Source organism: Cucumis melo, chromosome 12, assembly GCF_025177605.1.
Source record: "Cucumis melo cultivar AY chromosome 12, USDA_Cmelo_AY_1.0, whole genome shotgun sequence".
In the NCBI taxonomy this organism is placed as follows: Eukaryota; Viridiplantae; Streptophyta; class Magnoliopsida; order Cucurbitales; family Cucurbitaceae; genus Cucumis; species Cucumis melo.
The window spans coordinates 25,060,461-25,080,175 of record NC_066868.1 but is presented as its reverse complement, the minus strand read 5'-3'; the positions used below and the strand labels follow the sequence as shown (position 1 = coordinate 25,080,175).

Below are 19,715 nucleotides of genomic sequence, written 5' to 3'. Positions count from 1 at the left end.
TCATACAAATACATAATTAATTCAATTACAAATCTGAATGGATATATTTACAATATTTTGAATATGAATCAAATATCCTACATTTACAGCTCATATACATTAGCTACATTCTCCATTTTTTAAATCCCATCATTAAATATAATTATTTTAAAAATTTTCATTTGTGTGTGGATTAATATTTTAAATCCATCACCAAAAAAATACAATTGTTAGGCAACTAGGTGTATATATTTATTCAGATATATATCTGTTCATGTCCCACGTTTACAGCTCATTATGAACAACTTCCATATATATTATTCAAAGTTCCTTATATCTTTTGAGTGTCTCGAAATTTTTTTTTGACAGTTCTGAGGAGGCCGATATGGCAAGCTCAGTGCAGACTTCCCATAGCGAAGACGATGATATTTCTTCAGAGTCAAGTGGAGAAGAAGAACAAACCACTCCTCTATCAGCTCAAAGGCCGAATGCTCCGCCGGCTGATGCGTACGTCGTCGATATAAGCGATGAAGAAGGAGATGGAGAAGAAGAAGAAGAAGAAGGAGAAGATGAGAATGGGGAAGAGCAAGAGAACGAGGACGAAGAAGAAGAGAGCAATAACAATTCCATTCCCCGGTCTTCCATGGAAGGCAGTCGGTCCAGTACCGGGGCACCAACACAAGATCCCACAGATAATACAACTGATCCAAGAAGTAACCATGGAGTAGAGCCTGAACCCAATCCCAATCCAGATCCACCAGCGGAAAATCAGTCTTCCATTCTGTTCAACTGTATGTTCATCCATTCTATACATTTATTCCTTCATAAATTTCTCGTTTTTTTTTCCCTTTACATTCTTAAATTTACAATCTCCTGTCCGGCCGTAAGATTATAATTTCAAACTCACCCTATTGTTAAAGAAAATTTCCAATACTCCATAGTCCAAATTTCTATTCATTTTCCTAGAACGGCATAATTACATTCGCTAACATTTCTAGTAATAATAATGGTTTGCAAAACAACATTTTTTTTAATTATAAATATAGCAGAATTTATTTAATGATAGATTCTTTCGACTACTAAACTTTTACTAGCGATATAGACGATGTACTTTAAAAGCATAACCTAAATTTTGTTATATTTATCATTTTTGTTTGTATTGTATTTACCATTGTCTCTCTAAAAGTATATAACAAAGCTACTTGACTTCGTATAATAAAGAGAACGTGATGGGTAGTTGAGAGAAAGAAAGGGTAAAAGACAAAAACTTAAAAAGAAAAAGAAAAACCAACTTTTGTTTTTTAATAATTTCAATATTATAATAATATTTTTTTTTCTCATACCTAACTAATAAATGTTATTTAAATATATTTTAAAATTTGTGTATTTTAACATAAAATGGAGTTAATATATGTTTCTTCGCATAAACAAACTTTAAAATTTTGATATTAATATACGATTTTTCAAAAAATGAAGCAAAATATTTATAAAAATAAATGTCAACAGATATTGATAAATTAATATTATTTATATAAATATTTTATATAATTTTATTAACTATGTATAAAAATCATTTAAATTAATATAGATATATATATTTGGCAACGTGATAAATATTTAATTGGGTGTCGTTTGGACCGCACACAAGATAAGATACGTGCTGCTTGATGCACCTAGCTAGGTTTTTTCCACCTGAACTATTATAATTCTAATATTCATTTAGACTTAGATTAGTGCTTTTTGTTTTTGTTGTATTATGGATGGGTTTGTATGTGCAGCGACAAAGAAAAAAGGATTGCTTCCAGTACAGGTTGTGTTATATCAAGCTGCTATAAAGGGTGATTGGAAGACAGCCAAATCTATATTTGATGTAGATTCATCAGCAATCACTATGAAGATTACTGATGGAGAGGATACTCCTCTTCATATTGCTGCTGCTGCAAGACATATTTCATTCGTTGAAAATTTGGTTGGAAAATATTCCTCAGATAACTTAGCTATCAAAAATTCAAATGGAGATACTGCTCTTGCTTTCGCTGCTGCATCAGGAGTTGTAAGAATCGCTGAAGTAATGGTTGACAAGAATGAAAAACTTCCAAATCTTTATAATAATAGTAAACAATTCCCAGTGCTAATGGCTGTAGCTTACAAACGCAAAGAAATGGCTTCCTTCCTCCTCTCCAAGACTGATTTTCAAACGCTAGATGAATTTGAACAAATTGAACTTCTCATTTCTGCCATATCCAGTGATTACTATGGTATTATATATATATTGCTTTATCCATATCCTTAATTTAATTAATTAAACATCATCCATATAAAATTAAATGTTCTTAATGAATATTATTTCTCTCTTCTTTTATTTCAGATATAGCATTAGATATTCTGACAAAGAAACCTGAATTAGCAAAGGCACGGATGGGTTTGAGAGATGCTAATGGTAATTGGAGGTAATTTGGAAGAGAGATTTAAGAAAGAGGCTACTTTGTGTTATTAATGATTTCTATATATATTATATTTTGTTTTTTTGCTCGATCGATATGCTAAGACATCCCTCCTATTTTATATATACTCGTTGCTATGGTGAGGATAGATTTTGTCCTAACACATTCATGATGATCCAGTGACTACAGATGTTTATAAAAATCTTCTTCATATTATACCATTGCTTTTAAGTGGTGCTAAAAGGGTGTACACGTAGTAGGGATGTTTGGGTGTCCGATAACCCTCATTACTTTCATTGGTTTCTGTCTAAAAGAAAATTATACCATTATTTCTATATTGCTTGACTATCATGGTTTGTGTAATCTTTTCACTAGTTTTTGAGTTTTTCTCTAGCTCGTTTTGTACTTTTTTATCAATGAATGAGATTACTTTTGATCTTGGAGTGTGATGAGATTGCTATAGAGGTGTCAACCTACTTGAGATGTCTTAATACACCTTTTCATCTCTCTTATTTTGTGAATATTAAAAAAAAGAAAACAAATGTTTATCTTGACTAGTCTTTACAATTACCCATTTTTCTCTTATGTTTTAGAGAATTCCTACAATATATGTTCTAAGGTATCTCATTCGTGTAAGTTCTCTAGAATAATCGAATATTTAATATCTTTAAAATGTTGCCTTTTGTTTAAACTAGGTCCAAAAATACTATTAATCCAAAATTAAGTTTATATTTTAACAGGGAGAATTCAGAAGGTGAGACGGCTTTGCATGTACTATCTAGAAAGTCAGATGTAGTAATTGGTAGCAGCAGCAAGCTTAGCTTTTGGAGAAGACATATGAACTCTCGTAATACACATCAACTTAGCATGCATTTTCATTTGAATATAATACTATATATGAGTTTTGAAGCATTATTATGTAATGATTTATATCTTTGTGTGCTTTGATTTGTTAGGCTTCAAGAGATTTTACAAAAAAGCTCATATGAAGACATTAGCCCATCAAACTGTTGAACGTATATGGAATTTTGTTGTCAAGAATCTTTCAAAAACCGATCTATACCTGTTTATAAAAACTCCTTCAAGGTTATTGCACAATGCAGCAAGTGCTGGAAATGCTGAGTTCTTGATCATACTCATTAGCTCTTATCCTGAATTGATATGGAAAGTTGACGATGACGACAAAAGCATATTTCATGTAGCAGTTGAAAATCGACAAGAAAGTGTGTTTAGTCTTATATATGAGATAGGAGGGCTCAGGGATTTTCTTGCCAATTATTACGATCATAAGAAAAACTCCAACATGCTACACTTAGCTGGAAAGCTGGCGGCTCCATATCACTTGAGCAGAGTATCAGGGGCAGCTCTACAAATGCAAAGAGAGCTTTTGTGGTTCACGGTACGTTGTTTGATGCATAGATTTAAATTTTAAGAGCAATATTTAGATAAGTTAGCGATATATAATTTAATTTTCTTTACCCACTGATTTAAATGTTTAAGTGAAATAGGTGATTTAAGAAAATACATCTTGCATTGCATGCATCAATTTTTCTTTTGCATCCACTCGAAACTCAACAAGTACTATATGAAATAACTATGATTGGATGATTAGGTATGTTGTAAAAAAATAGGTGTTATTTGGGATGCGCACAAAGTTTTTTGCAATTCATGCTTACATGCATTCTGGACTATACTTATATTCTTTTGCACAGCAAATCAACTCCAACTACTTGCCAGAAAAAAATAAAAAATATTTAAAAATTAAGAAGAAGGAAGAGTTTTCCATGCGGTGAATTATGGTTGGATAATAAGATGATATATATCCTTTTGCAGTTCATTGGATCAAATCCACCAATAGTTAGTCACTTGACAAACTTTTTCTTTTCTTTTTTGGAATGGATTGAAAGAAGATGAATGTTGAATGAACAAGGATGCAATTGCTTTTTCTTTAATCTCTAATATAGTTATTGTTCAAGAATTGAAATGTTGTATTGTGAACTTGAAGGAAGTTGAGAAATTTGTTGTGTCCTCCTATCTTCAAATGAAAACTAAAATTCCGCTGCCTCCTCAAGCGCCGGGGATAGAAGAAAACCGGTTTGAAGAACTAACACCTCGTGAACTTTTCACAAAAGAGCACAAAAGCCTATTAAAAGACGGCGAGGAGTGGATGAAAAATACGGCGAACTCGTGCATGTTGGTGGCAACTCTAATCGCCACGGTGGTTTTCGCGGCAGCTTTCACAGTTCCAGGAGGCAATGACGATAAAAGTGGCACTCCAAATTTTCGACAGAATCAAGCATTTACTGTGTTTGTTATTACAGATGTTGCAGCTTTGGTGTTTTCTACAACTTCTATACTCACATTTTTGTCCATTTTAACGTCTCGCTATGCAGAAGATGATTTCTTGATGTCATTGCCGATCAAATTATTGTTCGGGTTAGTCACGTTGTTTCTTTCTATATCATGCATGGTGGTGGCTTTCAGCGCAACCTTCTTTATTGCGTATGATAAAACAAAGCAAAATATTCCATTGGCCATTGCCATCGTTTCCATTGTTCCAGTTGTTTGTTTTTGTTTGTTTCACTCTAAACTCGTTGTGGATATATTTCGCTCAGGGTATTGGGCTCAATTTTCTTTGAAGAAACACAAGAAAAGGCTATTTTAGTACAATTATTGTAAGACCCATTTTTGGTTCTTCAACAATTAACGTCGTTTGTGTTATAATATATTGTTAATGGTTGGTAAAATTTTGATATTGAATGGGGCTTTTACCCATAGAGGTTCGGATACTCTCTTGTGGAAATTAAATGGAAATGGCTCTTTCTCCGGCATCTGTCAAACTTGGTATCCATCCTTCCTCTACTGACGATAGAACACTTTACAAACAATTGTGGAAGACAAAAATCCCAAAAAATGCAAATTCTTTCTCTGGTCTATTTTGCATAATGGGGCTTTTAGCTTTGAGGTTTTATAAAGGGGACTGAAAAATCTTTGTCCCAACCCAAACTGGTGTGTGATCTGCCAAAATAATAATGAAACTACTGATCACTCCACATGCCCCACTGCTCAGTTTATATGGAACAAGGTTGTTACTCTTTCGGGTTTTGGAAAAATTCCTATCAAAACCTTAGAAGCCTCTGTAAAAAGGTATTATCAGATTTAATTTGCTGGTGGCCACCATTTCATCAATATGGCAGGAGAGAAACAAAAGAATTTTCAACAATTGCTATGCTAGTTCTATCAACATCCAGGAAGACATATTATCTCATTGGGTTTTGATCATCAAAAAGCAAGATTTTTTCCGATTATTCTCCTTCTGTCATTGCATTAAACATAAGTTCTTTTACTTGATTTCTTTCTTACATTATTGGACTTATCTCTAGTCTTTTTTTATTCAACATTTTTGTACACCTCCGTTTTTATTGAATACGTATTTGAAGGAGATGATGAGGGTGTTACAAGACTATCTACCTAGTAGGATGATTGGGTACACCTATTGACCTCACCGACCAAACGTATGCTTTTCTAGAAAAATTGAGGTTGAAGGTTTGAAATGAAACAAAAATTCAAAGAAAAAAGAAAAAGGAAGTATAATGCGCGTGAAGTGAAATATTAATTTATTTGGCTGAAAAAGTGGAAAAAGGAGATTGAACAAAGAATTTTTTTATTTAGAAAAGTGGAGAAAACCATCTGAATAAAAAAAAAAAAAAAAAGAAAGGAGAAAAAGAAAAGTTCGGAAGTTGAAGAAAGATTATAAAGGGGAAGAGAGAGAAAGTTTGGAAAAATATATAGAAACTTCGATGATACCTTCATGTGTTTCTTTTTTCTTTATTTTTTAATTTAAAAAAGATTTCTTTTTTAACAGGTTTACGTACTAAAACAAGATTCAAAATATTTACCGCCCATATAATAAAATAAAAAACACCCATGATGCACGATCATTTTTTCATAAATTTAATATATGCCCTTACGATTTATATTTTCTTTACAATTTATTAATCCCAGGCAATCTCAATACAAATTAAGGATCGAAATTGGATAACTAAAAGTCTTTCATCCTAGAGTATCTTGGGGCAATGTATGACAAAGAATTGAATAAAACAAATGCATAGTTCTTTCGTCACAAGCCATTTCAGTTCCTTTAAGGCTTGAGATCTAATAACTAAAGGAAGAATTCTTTTATACTGGAGCATGATATGCCCAAGATCATGTATCAAAATCTACACAATTATTCTACACGATCGTGTATCACATGCGTGTGGCCGGTTTGTCGCGTGTTAACTGAGGTAATTTTGGTATTTTACATTGTAGAGTTTTTTCATTTTCAAAATTGTTTTATACAGTGTAAATATTTTGCCAGTTTGTTATATTATTTAAGAAAACCTTTTCTGTTTTTCTTTTTGGTCAAACTAATGGAAACAGAGGGACATTTAAAATAGATTAGGGAAAAATAACCAAATGGGGTTGTGATTCATTTTTAAGAAAAAAGAAGTACAAGAAAAATAGTTTTTTTTTAAAAAAAATACGTTGAATCAGTAGGTGCATGTAGACTTCATTTGTGATAACAAAAGGAGTACATAAAATTGAGAGAACGAAAACAAAAGGGACTAGAGATAAGTCCAATATAACCCAAAGTACAGTTAACATAAAGCATTTAAATTAAGAGCAATAGTCCCTATGTGATATATTTGGATAAAACATGTTTGATATATTTTTCTACAAAACCATTTGTGAAACAAACCTTGGACTAACTCATTTTAAAAGACAATCAATAGTTGTTTTCTTTACTTTTAAATTCTATTTTCAGAAATAATGAACTTGAAGAGATGAAACTAAAAACAAATTTCATTGCATCCGACATAAATTATAATTATAACTTGCATTTTTCTCAAAAATTAAAATGAATATAAGGATGGAACACCATAAAAATCCTTGAACCAAATATTTTTTATACCGTCTTAAATTACAAATTCATCCAAAAGATAGGGATGGAAGAAGATAAATTTACCGTTGTATCATCTAACAAAGTAGGATTAATTTGTTCTAAGCCTTGAAAATCGTGTAAATATTATCCTTTGTTTATGTGCAACTTGTTAATTGTTTCTTTTATAATCACCTTCAATAATAACAGTACATGCCCACTGGTGCACACTTATTGGTGAGCTATTTCTTTATCAACAACTTGTTTGTTTTCTTAATCAGCTTCTAATTAAATTGATGGCACACTCGGATTTGAACTATTTTTTTAATTTACAATTTATTCTACCTTTTACATATAGATAGATATAGATATTATTGTGTAGTGTGTGGTTTACCGTATATCGGTGTAATATATTTTGGTATATTTGTAAAAAACTTCATCAGTTTTATAATTTAAAATAATTTTTTTATATATTTTATCTATTGTTTTCATTTTCCTTTTTTAAATTCAACCATGAGAGATCGATCATGGGAGAAATTAATGAAAATGTAAGCAGCTATAGATGTGTAATTTAAAGCATAAATTTGGAAGAGGTTGCACAGTAACACAATTAGGAGTTGTCTCGATGTCAGGTAGAACACTCAATTAAGAAAGTTTGAGAGAACAATGCTTTCTTTTTTTTTTTTTTTTTTTTTTTTTTTAAAAAAAAAAAAAAGACATACAATAAATGGTGTAATACTTCAACTAAGATTTAGTTCGGTAACCATTTCGTTTTTTCTTTTTTAAATTGAGCCAATTTTCTTTTAATCTCTTCCAATCATTTGTAACTTTATAAAGTTTAATGTTCGAATTTTTGACCAAATTTTAAAAACAAAAACACATTTTAAAAGTAACTTAATTTTTTGCTTAGTTTTTTTAAGTAGATAACAAAAGTAGAAATTTAGAACGGTAAGTAGTATCAATAGATTTAATATTCAAAAACAAATTAAAAAAAAAAATTGGTTATCGAATGAGCCTTAAATTACCGCATTATACATCAATTTTGTTACGGTTTTTATTAGAATACAAAAAATTTTATATCGAAACCAATTGATAATGATAAATAATAATAAAAAAATCTTTGTTCTTTTCCTTAAACATATGAAATTTCTTTATTTTTTCAAATTAGGATCCTTAACCTTTCCTTCAAGAAGATGTATTTTTCAGGTTTATCATTTTCGGTTGAATCTCAAATTAGAAGTAAAAGACATGTGTTCCGGCTCCCCCATTATTTGTAGAGAAGCTTTTTTCAATGAGAAGACTTGAGCAAGATTATCTTCATTCATGTGCTCAGATTCATTGTGAAAAAAGTAACAGGAATTCTTTTAAATGTTGTTTTAAAAAATAATGTCAACCTCGGGTAGGGAGAAAACCTATTGTAAATAATATGGCATTGAACAATTTATTTTTACGGAGTTTGTCTGTACTGAACAATTTATATTATAATGAGTCTCACTCATACACAAACATAAACCACACATAAGACAGATGTAAAGTACATGTTCTGACTCACCACCAAACGAGGTTTAAGTTTAATCTTTTCAATTAAAATGCATATGTAGTGTCTCACCATAACGATCAATACAGTTTGGACAAGTTTGTCTTAATTATGTTCGTCCTCAAATTAATCCTGAGAAACACACCAAAAAAACAAAATATGTAAGAAAAATGCAATTTAATGTAAATAAATGTAAGAAGTTTTGTCATTTAAAAAGGAGAGGAGAAAAGAGCATTAACCTTGAATTTTCTTGGAGGTGAAAATCTTCAACTTTGCTTAATTAGGAGACCCAAGGTTAATTACTTCTGTCAATTTCTTGATCAATTCCAAGATTGTTATTATCACCAGTGTTGAAGGAACCATTCTGGTAACTAGGAAGCCTATTGCTTTGAATCACTTTTGCCACCACAATTCCTAATGCAACAAACAATTCTCTACGTTTTTCTTCTCGAATTATTTCAGAATAAGCTTCCTCCACTGTTGGAAATGGCTGCTTAACAAGGATTTGGGAGCAAATTGTGGAATAATAATCATTTAGTCCAACAAAAAATTGAATAACTTTGTCTCTTTCCGTAAGCTCACTCCAAAATTCAATTGTACCATTGCTAGAACAACCTTGAGTCAAATCACTGCTGTGGGTTCCAATTTCATCCCATAACTTCTTGAGCTTTTTGAAGTAACGTGCAACGGATAAGTTTCCTTGTCGATGAGATGCAATTTTCTGGTAAATTTGTAATATAGCCAAACTAGAATTGTTTCGAGGCGAAGATTCTTCCTTTTTATTATTTGAGCCCATTAAATCATCTATCGAGTTTCCTTGGAGGATGTCCTCGAGGTCTTTACCTACACATGTTTTTTTTTTTTTGGTACATGAGTAAAAGATTTAAAACAAATCTACCAAGAATTATATAATTACAACAAAACTGTATACTTTTAAGCAGGGTAGGGTAGAATAAGGGTAATGCACAATAAAACTAAGATTTCATGTGAAATGAACTATATATAGCAAAATATCATGGTTTATATATGGTAAACTACGATAAAATATTATGTATACGTTTATCTGAATCATGATAGAAACATATAGTCGTCTTAAACTATCACATATGGATTATTTGTAATATTTTGTTATATTTGTATTTAAATTTTTTTTTGTCATTTTAAATAATTTCTATAAAATATTTTTTTTTTTTACTTAGTCATTAAATTTAAAATTCAGTATGTGCCTATTGAATTCAAAGATATTTTTTTTTTAAAAAAAAGATACTATGGGTCAGTTTATGTATTACCTATAAAATTTAACTTTTATGTATAATAAAACCCTATATAGTATTACAATTAAAAATAAATAGTCTAAGTTTCATAGATGACAAAAAAAAAGTCTAAAATAATAGTATATATAGTACAAGAATAAAATAATTGCATATATAGCACAAAAAATAGTAAAAGACTAAAATACCTACATCCAACCACCATTTTAGGCGTTTTTTATCGAATTTCTCAAATTAAAACTATGACAACAGTTATCATCGATGACACCTATTTGTGATAGCAATTACCACTCCTAGCATCTACCACTTATAATTGCTATCAGCGACACATGCTATCACTAATAGCTTTCAATTTGAGAAATATTATTTCACATACTTCTCCTCGAATTTTTCACGTTCAAAGCTATCGCTAATAGCTACAATTAGTGAATATCATTGATAGCTGTTATCGGTTGTTATTACTGATAGTAGTTATCATTGATAGTTGATAACTTGTGATCACCATTACGAATATTTTTTTTTTTTGGTTTCCTTAAATTGAAAGCTATAATGGATAGAAATTAATAGCTTTATATATTGATTGCTATCACTGATATATGCTATGAACGATAACCTTTAATTTGAGAAATATGTTATCAGTTGATAATATTGATAACGGCTATTAGTGATAGTGCTTTTATCAATGATGGCCATTGAAAGGTAGAGTAATTTTCAATTTGAGAAATATGGTATCGGTTGCTATAGTTAGCTACTATCGCTGATAACTGCTTTTAATTAATTTGAGAAACATGAGATCACTCGCTATCACTGGATGTCTCCTATCAACGATGTTGCTATCAATTAATATTCCTAATAGCTATTATAAGTAATTTTTCTATATGCTATCAACGTAAAATGATATCACTAACATTATCTAGCAATGGTTGCATTAGAAGGATATCGCTGGTAGCAACTATATGGGATAACATTAGAAGGATATTTTTTTATAAGTGATATCTTCTTTGTAAACATATCAATTTTGAATATAATTGATGGAGTTTAATTAGACTATCAATTGATATTTTTGATAGCTACTATCATTGATATACTTCTATTGCTATCACTTATAATATCTATTAGTGATAGCAAAAAAAGAATATCACTAGTAGAATCTATAAGTAATATCTCTAATAGGCTACTATATACTAATGATATCAAGGTAATACTACTATAAAGATATTATGATTTATTTGTTTTTAGCATAAATGAGCAAAGAAAAGAGATCGGATTTGCATGCTATCGGTAATAGCTTTGCATCGCTAATAACATACTATCCATATGATAGCTTCTATCATTGGATAGTATAAATAAAATTTATATAGTTGCAAATTTTGTTTAAATAAATTATTGATTTTAGGTTATGCTATCAACATTTATATCACTTAGAAATTCAAAGTTGAAGTTATCAGTGATAAATTCATGAAAAATATATTGACATATTAAGCATGATGTCATTGATAGAACTCATCACTATAGCATGATATTGGTGATGGAAGTCATTCCTAATAACATGAGAGGAAGGAAACTTAAGTGTAAAATTGACAATTTAAAAAAAATCTACCATATGACCGGTCAAAAATCATTATTTTTACAAATATTGTTCTCTTGTCCTATAGATTATATTTATTTTTTTAATTTATGCTACTTGATGCAATTTTCAAAATAGATACATCTAAATTTAGATCTAACTATCATCTATCACTCATAGATGTTAATAGACATTAATAGATAGATGTCTACTGCTAGATTATGAAATCTTACTACCTTTGTAATATTTTCTACTGAATGTTAATTTAATTAATTATTAGTGGTGTGTGTGTGAAAGTGCTTACCAAAATTTACAATAGAAAAAAGAAAAAAAAAGGTGTGAAGTAATATCAAAACTGACCTTCAAAAGAAAGGCGTTGTAACAACCGATCACCAATATCATTAGAAGGATCGGAATATGCAGGGGCATTAGGATCAGCAGTATTTTTGACATGTTTCTGACGACGATCTGACCAAGAGGTGGGCGAAGTCTTGGGAGAAGCTTTTATAGAATTTTCACTATCAATACGTCTTACAACGTTGATCTTTGAAGAAGAAGAAGGCGTGGGTGGTTGACTTTTTGTTTTTCGAGGATGATCCAGAGTCTGAGGTAGAGGTGGATGAGAAGAAGGCGTGGTCGGTTGACTTTTTGCTTTTGGAGTTGAAATCGGAGTCGGAGGTGGATCTGGAGCTGGAGAAGATGGCTCGAAGCTGGAATTAGTTTTGTTTCCGTTAGGATTAGGATTCGTTGCTGCAGCTTGTGGCTTTTTCTTATGTAAAGAGCTGGGAACAATGGGACCTTTTTTTGGATGTTTGTTTGCAGATTTTTTAGCCTCTGGATCAGTAGGCTTCCTGTTTGGTTTTGGAGAAAATTGAGATCTTTTTGGACCCATAATTCCTCTTTCGTCCATTTTTCTCTCTTTAACTTCCCAATTCTTTGATCAGATGGAAAATGAATAAATGGAGTCTCTTTTATTTTGGGGGTTAAGTCAAATGCCCAAACCTTCACTACTTAATAAATACGCATGATGGACTGTCCTTTTAACCTTCCAACCCACTCCACATTTATTTTTATAATCCATTTACTTTGACATACCAAACTGATCTTTTGACGCCATCCATATTTGACACTTTTTTCTTTTTTTTTTTTTTTTTGTCTTTCTACATCGTATTCCTTTAATTCCTAGATCCATCACGAGCATTCACATATACCTAAGACCTATAATATAATAATCTCCTCAAACTCAATAATTGTAGAAAAACACTTGTATTCTTTACAAATTTCAGTTTTACGTCTCATCGAACTGAATTTACACGAAGAAGAAGAAAAAGCAGAAGAAAAAGGACTACTTTCTTCACCATGTAATTTTCTTTGATTTCTGCCTTGCACTTTAAATTTTAAATTGCTTGTTGATGGCACTTGATGACTATTATATTATGTTAATTGTTGTTGTACTCAAAACTATGATACTAGCTAGCTAGTTTGACAATTGCTTAATTATATACTGTTTGTGACGTTTCAGGTTTAGAAATTTTTTTTTGAGAAAGATTCAGGTTTAGAATTTAGAAATCAAATTTGACATTTTATGGCCTCACCATTCACTTGTGCTAAATAATGTATATTAAATTTATATTTACCTAAAATACATGGTTTTGAAGTTGTCACCATTCATATTAGAAACATAATTGATGGCTTAATTAAAATGTATTGGTCTACGAAAATTAGATATTAATTCCTACAATCTTCACTATACTATACAACATAAAAATAAATATCTCGTAAGATAGATCATGAAAAGTTTGAAAATAGCTTCTACAAAATTCTGAAACATGAAAGCTAGTCCTCAATTCAATCGTTTCTAAATTTGTAAATGACTCTTACAAAAATTCTGAGTTTAATTGGATAGAGAAATGAAGAGAGGATCGGATAGAATGACTTAAGAAAAAAGATATTTTCTAAAAAATGCATTTTCAGTTAAACATTTTCTTCGATAAACTTCTTGAAAAAAAATACACATGTATTTGGCAACTTCTTTTTAGAGAGTGTTTTCAAATATATATATATATATATATATATATATATAATTTGTCCGTGGATCTTAATTATTTTAGTAAATTGTTTGTTTTTTCTTGCTTAGCTAATGATCTTTATCATTTATTGAACTTTCATTGGAACTTTTCCACAAAAAATAAACAAAGCATCATTGACCTTGCAATTGGTCTTAACTATATCGACCTTGGAAAACCTGCAACATGATATTTAAATAGCTATTATAAATGTTTAGCCACCTTTTAAATAATCAATTAAATTGTCAAATCTCAATTAAATCGAGCATAATTTAATAGCTAGATAATGTATTAAGTAGTTTTCATTTTATAGTCTATAGTATAATACTCTACAATATATGCATATAATACTTGAAATAAACAAATGTTATAAACATAATCCATTAAATTATGCACAGATCCAGACATAATTTGTCAATTGATTAATTAACATGAATCTACAACCATATTGTTGAGCTAAAAAAAGTCAAACCCAATCTTAATTGACAGTATCCAAACAGCTAATATATACACAATATTTTGAGTGAATTCAATAAGTATAATATATATAATCCCTCCATATTTATATATACTAGTGTTTTCACCTATGCGATGCACGAGAATGTTTTTTAAGGATAGTTGCAAATGTAACAATTATATTCAAAATAATTAAATATATAGCAACATTTAAAAAAATTGTAAATATAGCAAAATCTGTCAAAATCTATCAATGATAGGAGTCTATCACTGATGGACCATGTAGTAAATGTTGACCTATCACTAATAAACCATAAGGGTCTATCAACGATATAAGTCTATCACCGATAGACTTTGCTATATTTGCAATTTTTTTAAAATATTGCTACATACTTAATAATTATTCTAAAAATTGTTACATTTTATAATTACCCTTTTAAATATATAAAAATTTGAATAATAAGACATTTTCAAAAAATAAAAAAGTATTAAAATTATTTAGCAAAATCTATCAAACCCATTGTACTATATTTAAATTTTTTGCTATATTTTATAAATTGTTTCATCTTTTTACTACCTGCGACAGTTTTTCTTTGACAATTTAGATAAGATACTATTCGTTAGATTTATTCTAGAATTTAATCGATATTAATGTAAATATTATTTTGATGCATTTCAATTAAATAATTATGGTAAAAAAAGATGCTTATAGTTTAGTCATAAAAAATTATATAGGATATCTTCGTTAAAAGAGTATAACTCTTCAATTACGATTGAGTTACATTTTCTATTTCAAATTAAGTGAAAATAGTGGAATTATTTAAACTAAACATCCATCAAATTAAATACAATTTTGTAACATCCTCGGTTTATAATCACTTTATTTATTCACATCGATTTGATGATCGTAGTTAATGTAAATGTGTATAAAATGAAAACCTCAAATCAAATATATATTTCTTTCTGTATAATACTATTATAAATTGCAGTTAAAATGAGAGAAGATAATAATTAAATTAACGTTTTTTTAAAAGTAATTAATTTAATTTGAAATGAATAGCAAAGTAGTTTACCATAACTTTAGAAGTTTGTTTGCTTTTTAAATGAGAGACATATAAGATATATTGGGGATGTTAGAGTACCCATATCCCATATTTGATTAAAATAAGAATTTTACATAACATGGCTAGAGCCAAGCCATGATAACAGGATCAACTGCAAAAAGCATGTAAATTTAAAGAAATTGTACTTTGATCACTGTAGTTTTTTAGTAAACAGTGCCTAATAGACCATATACAACCAAGGTTATAAATATTCTCCCAACTATTCATTATGCTAATATTTTTCTTGTTGAAAATCATGTTTTTTCTATCGATCCAAATGATCCACAAGCAACTGCAATCGTGTTGAATTTGATTATGCCATCGAGTTGATTGATTAACTTGTGCTATTTTCTCTTATTTAGTTCTTACGTTGATACCCATTTTGGTACTCAGCCGGTTGCCGACGTCGCCGTCCACATAAATGATGGAGAAGAAGAAGAAAAGAGCTTCTATGGTTTAATGTACGTTGTGTTGGAATAAATAGTCATTGTTCATGTTTCTTCATGAATTGATGCATCATAAGTGAATGCATCACTTCATAAAAACTAATAACTATTTATTTTTTTTTTCATAAATAAATGCATCAGAAAATTAATAATTATTTGTATTTCTTTGTGAATGAATGCATCATGAGTGGATGCATCACTTCATGAAAAAGTATTATAGAAAAAGACTACGACTTTTCGAATGGGTCATGAATAAGTATGTAAATACTGTCCTTTTCTATTTGGTTGAAGGAGAAATCATTGTCTACAATCCCTTGTCTTCTTCAGAAAAATTCTCTCAATTATCCAAAATCTTGACGTTCGGTAGATTCACAAAGTTTCGTTTGTTGATCTTCTATACGAAATGCTACTCTTGGAAGAAATTTGATCTATTCTATCCTAGGAGACAATTACTCTCAAAACTCAAGCACTAGAGTGAGTAAATTTGTCTTAAGAAGACAACGTGAATTCGTTGGGCTCAGACCTATAATACATATATGAGTTTTTGTTTGTTATGATGATAATTTTGCTAATACGTTGTTCTTAGTAACATACTTAGGAGCTCTGTTATATCCATTCTTTTTAAATTTTGTAGTTTAACTTCAAAGGAAGTGGAGAAAATCGTTCGACCCTCTCATCATGAAATGAGATGCAGGTACTGATCCACGTCGAGATATTTCCCCTTTGGGGGCATTTAGAAGAGATCATGATGATGGCTTAGCACCTCGTGACCTCTTCACAAAAGAACACAAAGACCTACGGAAAGACAGCGAGGAGTGGATTTAAAACACGACAAACACGTGCATGCTAGTGGCAACTCTAATAGAGACGGTTGTTCTCAAAGCAACATTTACGGTTCCAGGAGGGAATAAATAGTAATTATGGGACTCCCATTTTCCTACAGAATTGGACATTTACAGTCTTCATAATATCAGATTTTGTAGCTCTAGTGATGTCTACAACTTCTATACTCACCTTTTTGTTTATATTGACATCGCGCTATGCCGAACAAGATTTTTTTTATGTCGTTGTCGATCAAGTTATTGTTTGGATTAGTGGCATTGTTATTCTATAGCATGCATGGTGTTGGCTTTCAATTCGACCTTCTTTCTTGCGTTCATAAAACAAATGCGAAGATTCGAGTCATCTTATTGGCCTCATTTTTCTTTGAGAAAACGCAAGAATAGGCTATTTTAGTGCAATTATACACTAATGCACATCAATCAAGCTTTGTTGTCCTTTAAGATGTTTATGACCAATAAATCCATATATCACATTTGTGTCTTGACAGAATATTTACAACATATAACAAAATTTTGGATCCTATAAATATCCAAAAAATTTATACACCATGGTAGAATTTGAACACACAATATAATGGTTAGAAGAGTAGGGGCAACCACTACACTACAACCATGTTTTACATAAAATAAAGCATTATTTAGTATGTATTGTAATCTAACACTTCAAAATTAATATTAAAATACAAAAACCGATAATGTGAGAAGGGCACGTGCCCTGTGTCACGGGCATACATGTTCAAGGTGTTATTTACCTATGGTCGTATGCCCGAATACCCTTAAATCGCTTTGTCTTTACGTCTTATAAGTAGTTTAGGTTATTTCTTTCGTTTTTGTATTGTCGAGCCACAGTGTGACATTTCGGCTTTTTCATATGCAAGCCTGTCAAGGCAAAAAATCTCAATATGTACTATAGGGGTAGCACACTACTTGAATCCCCACCCAACCCTTGTCGCACTCTTTGCAATCTAAGTTATTTTCTTTGTAACTGACAGTCTTCAACACTTTCTTTATGATGTTTTCAACAATTTACTTTCTCTCTCCCGTTTTATAAAAACATTTTCCCAAGTACGTGGAGGGAGGCTACATCATACCGCAAGTTTGTCCACGGATTTCGAATATTGAACGGTTTTACTTGTTGACCGAGCAGAACAAGTGCTGCAAACTCGTGTTTAAAGGTTACGATTTTGACACCCCACTGGCCCCTTATTAAATCCGTCCCTGCCCATAATTATAATGCAATTAAAGATAAGATACAAAATTAATATAAAATGAGATACAAAATTAATATAAAATGAAAATAAAATATATATATATATATATATATATAGTATTTCGTAATAACACACCCCAATAGTTTACCCTATCTAACCCAGCTAAGTAAGGAGAAACAAAAAGTACCAACAGGAAGTAGGAAGAATTATGGAGGTTTGCGATACAAGCTCAAATGATTTGAATATTGTACCTAGAAGGCCCTTAAAAATGACAGAGAAAACAACATGTGGTGCAATATAGAAAAGTGGGCTTCCAACTCCATCCGAAACTAGAGGAGAAAACAGATTGATATGGACCTTAAATGGAAACAAAGATTTCACAATATCAACTGTGTGAAAAATGCTTTGCAAAATGGCATGAACGGAGCAACACAAACAGACGAGACAGACAATTTCATGAGATGCTTAGGAAATCTAGCATTCCGAAAAAAAATGTAAGTTCATGAAAACATCAACACACGTTGGATGTGCTGCAGAAAAGACTCCCGAGGACTTGCCTAAATCCCAGCATGTGCTACCTATGTAAGATGGATAGTGAAGGGATGAACCACCTTTTCACAAGCTGTCAAACTGCAAAAAAGCTCTGGGATAGACTAAACTCTTACATTGGAGGAACTTACGACACAGTCAACATAAAATCCATTTGTTTGACATTAAGTAAGTTGAAGCAAACAACCAGGAAGAATATTATCATTTTTAATACTTTGGTCCTTATGGATAGAGAGAAACAATAGAATTTTCAGGTACAAAGAAAGAAGCAAGGATATCAGCACACTGATTGAATTATGGTCTAGCAGAAATAACATGTTCAAAGACTATAGTCCTTCAATTTCCTTGAACTTTAGAGCTTTGTTAGACTAATGTAGGTTCTTTTGGCTTCTCTCTAGCCTCAGCTACATCTTTTGTAACATTGCTCTATTGGAATAAATATATGGTGAATGTGGCGTGCATAACACTATATCACAATGGTTTCAACTTCAAAAAAAAAAAATGTATGGAGAAACAAGACTATAAATCAACCAGGGAAGCTTTAATACCTCGTTTGATAACCATTTTGTTTTGAAAAATTATAGCACATAGCATGTTCCGAGAAATAATCTAATTAAAAATATAGGACAACTTGACAACAAATTAAAAAAATTTGCACTATGGCTCAATTCCATTTTCATCCTCTTGACAACCGCTCCGCGCTACAAACTCATAGTGACCACATGCATGCTTTTCCTTTCCCAGTGTCTAAAAGGTTGAAAAAGGTTGTTAAAAATTTCGTCCATGGTTGTTTAATCTCTAAAAAAATATTGTAAAAAATTGTTTTGGTTTTTTTTAGTTAAACATCGACTTTGGACTCATCTCTCACTATACTAATAAATTTATATCGACTTAGAAATCATGTAACATGGCATTAAACGGTGATTAAAAAAAGACTCAAACAAGTCTTTAAATAAAAGAAAAATAAAAAAGACTCATATGCAAAGTCTTTAAATAATAGAAAAATAAAAAGACTCATATGCAAAGTCTTTAAACAATAGAAAAATGAGTCGAACAAAAAAGACATAATAACTCCTCCCTTAGTAGTTAGTAGTAGATTAACAATAAAATAATAACAATAATATGATAAATTTTATCCAATATTCCTAAAAAAATTAAATAAACAATCAATCAAGTCAAAAAAAGACTGCCTCTCTCACATGCTCCCTCTTGCGATTGGACCAAACCATCACCTGGGAGTATTTGTTCTTAGAGGTTTTGAAGGCCACCTAATGGTAGTATTTCAACTGCCTGAAATACTTTAGCCAGACTCGTCTCTCACAC

At 30.7% G+C, this 19,715-nt stretch overlaps 2 protein-coding genes across 2 annotated transcripts; one reads left to right on the top strand and one right to left on the bottom strand.

Moving 5' to 3' along the window:
- LOC103485059 (ankyrin repeat-containing protein At5g02620-like) lies at positions 1-5,126 on the top strand. Its single transcript, XM_008442510.3, has 6 exons — positions 1-770; positions 1,758-2,237; positions 2,348-2,429; positions 3,164-3,270; positions 3,380-3,822; positions 4,429-5,126. Exons 1-6 carry the CDS (start codon positions 365-367, stop codon positions 5,086-5,088), a joined length of 2,178 nt encoding a protein of 725 aa, XP_008440732.2. The 5' UTR covers positions 1-364; the 3' UTR covers positions 5,089-5,126.
- A 3,633-nt stretch (positions 5,127-8,759) lies between these two features.
- On the bottom strand, positions 8,760-12,722 carry LOC127144296 (uncharacterized). The gene is made up of 3 exons (XM_051080071.1): positions 12,080-12,722; positions 9,121-9,724; positions 8,760-9,013 (listed from the first exon to the last, which is right to left on the bottom strand). The coding sequence occupies exons 1-2, from the start codon at positions 12,627-12,629 to the stop codon at positions 9,177-9,179; spliced, it is 1,098 nt and encodes a 365-aa protein (XP_050936028.1). The 5' UTR covers positions 12,630-12,722; the 3' UTR covers positions 8,760-9,013; positions 9,121-9,176.
- Between the last annotated feature and the right edge of the window lie 6,993 nt (positions 12,723-19,715).

Bases quoted from the DNA above. Each gene is read 5' to 3' on its own strand.
- LOC103485059 (XM_008442510.3), top strand. From the start codon at position 365: ATGGCAAGCTCAGTGCAGACTTCCCATAGCGAAGACGATGATATTTCT. The intron at 771-1,757 runs GTATGTTCATCC...TTGTATGTGCAG, and splicing joins GTCTTCCATTCTGTTCAACT to CGACAAAGAAAAAAGGATTG. The intron at 3,271-3,379 runs GTAATACACATC...TTGATTTGTTAG, and splicing joins GAGAAGACATATGAACTCTC to GCTTCAAGAGATTTTACAAA.
- LOC127144296 (XM_051080071.1), bottom strand. From the start codon at position 12,629: ATGGACGAAAGAGGAATTATGGGTCCAAAAAGATCTCAATTTTCTCCA. The intron at 9,725-12,079 runs GTCAGTTTTGAT...AAACATGTGTAG, and splicing joins ACAACGCCTTTCTTTTGAAG to GTAAAGACCTCGAGGACATC.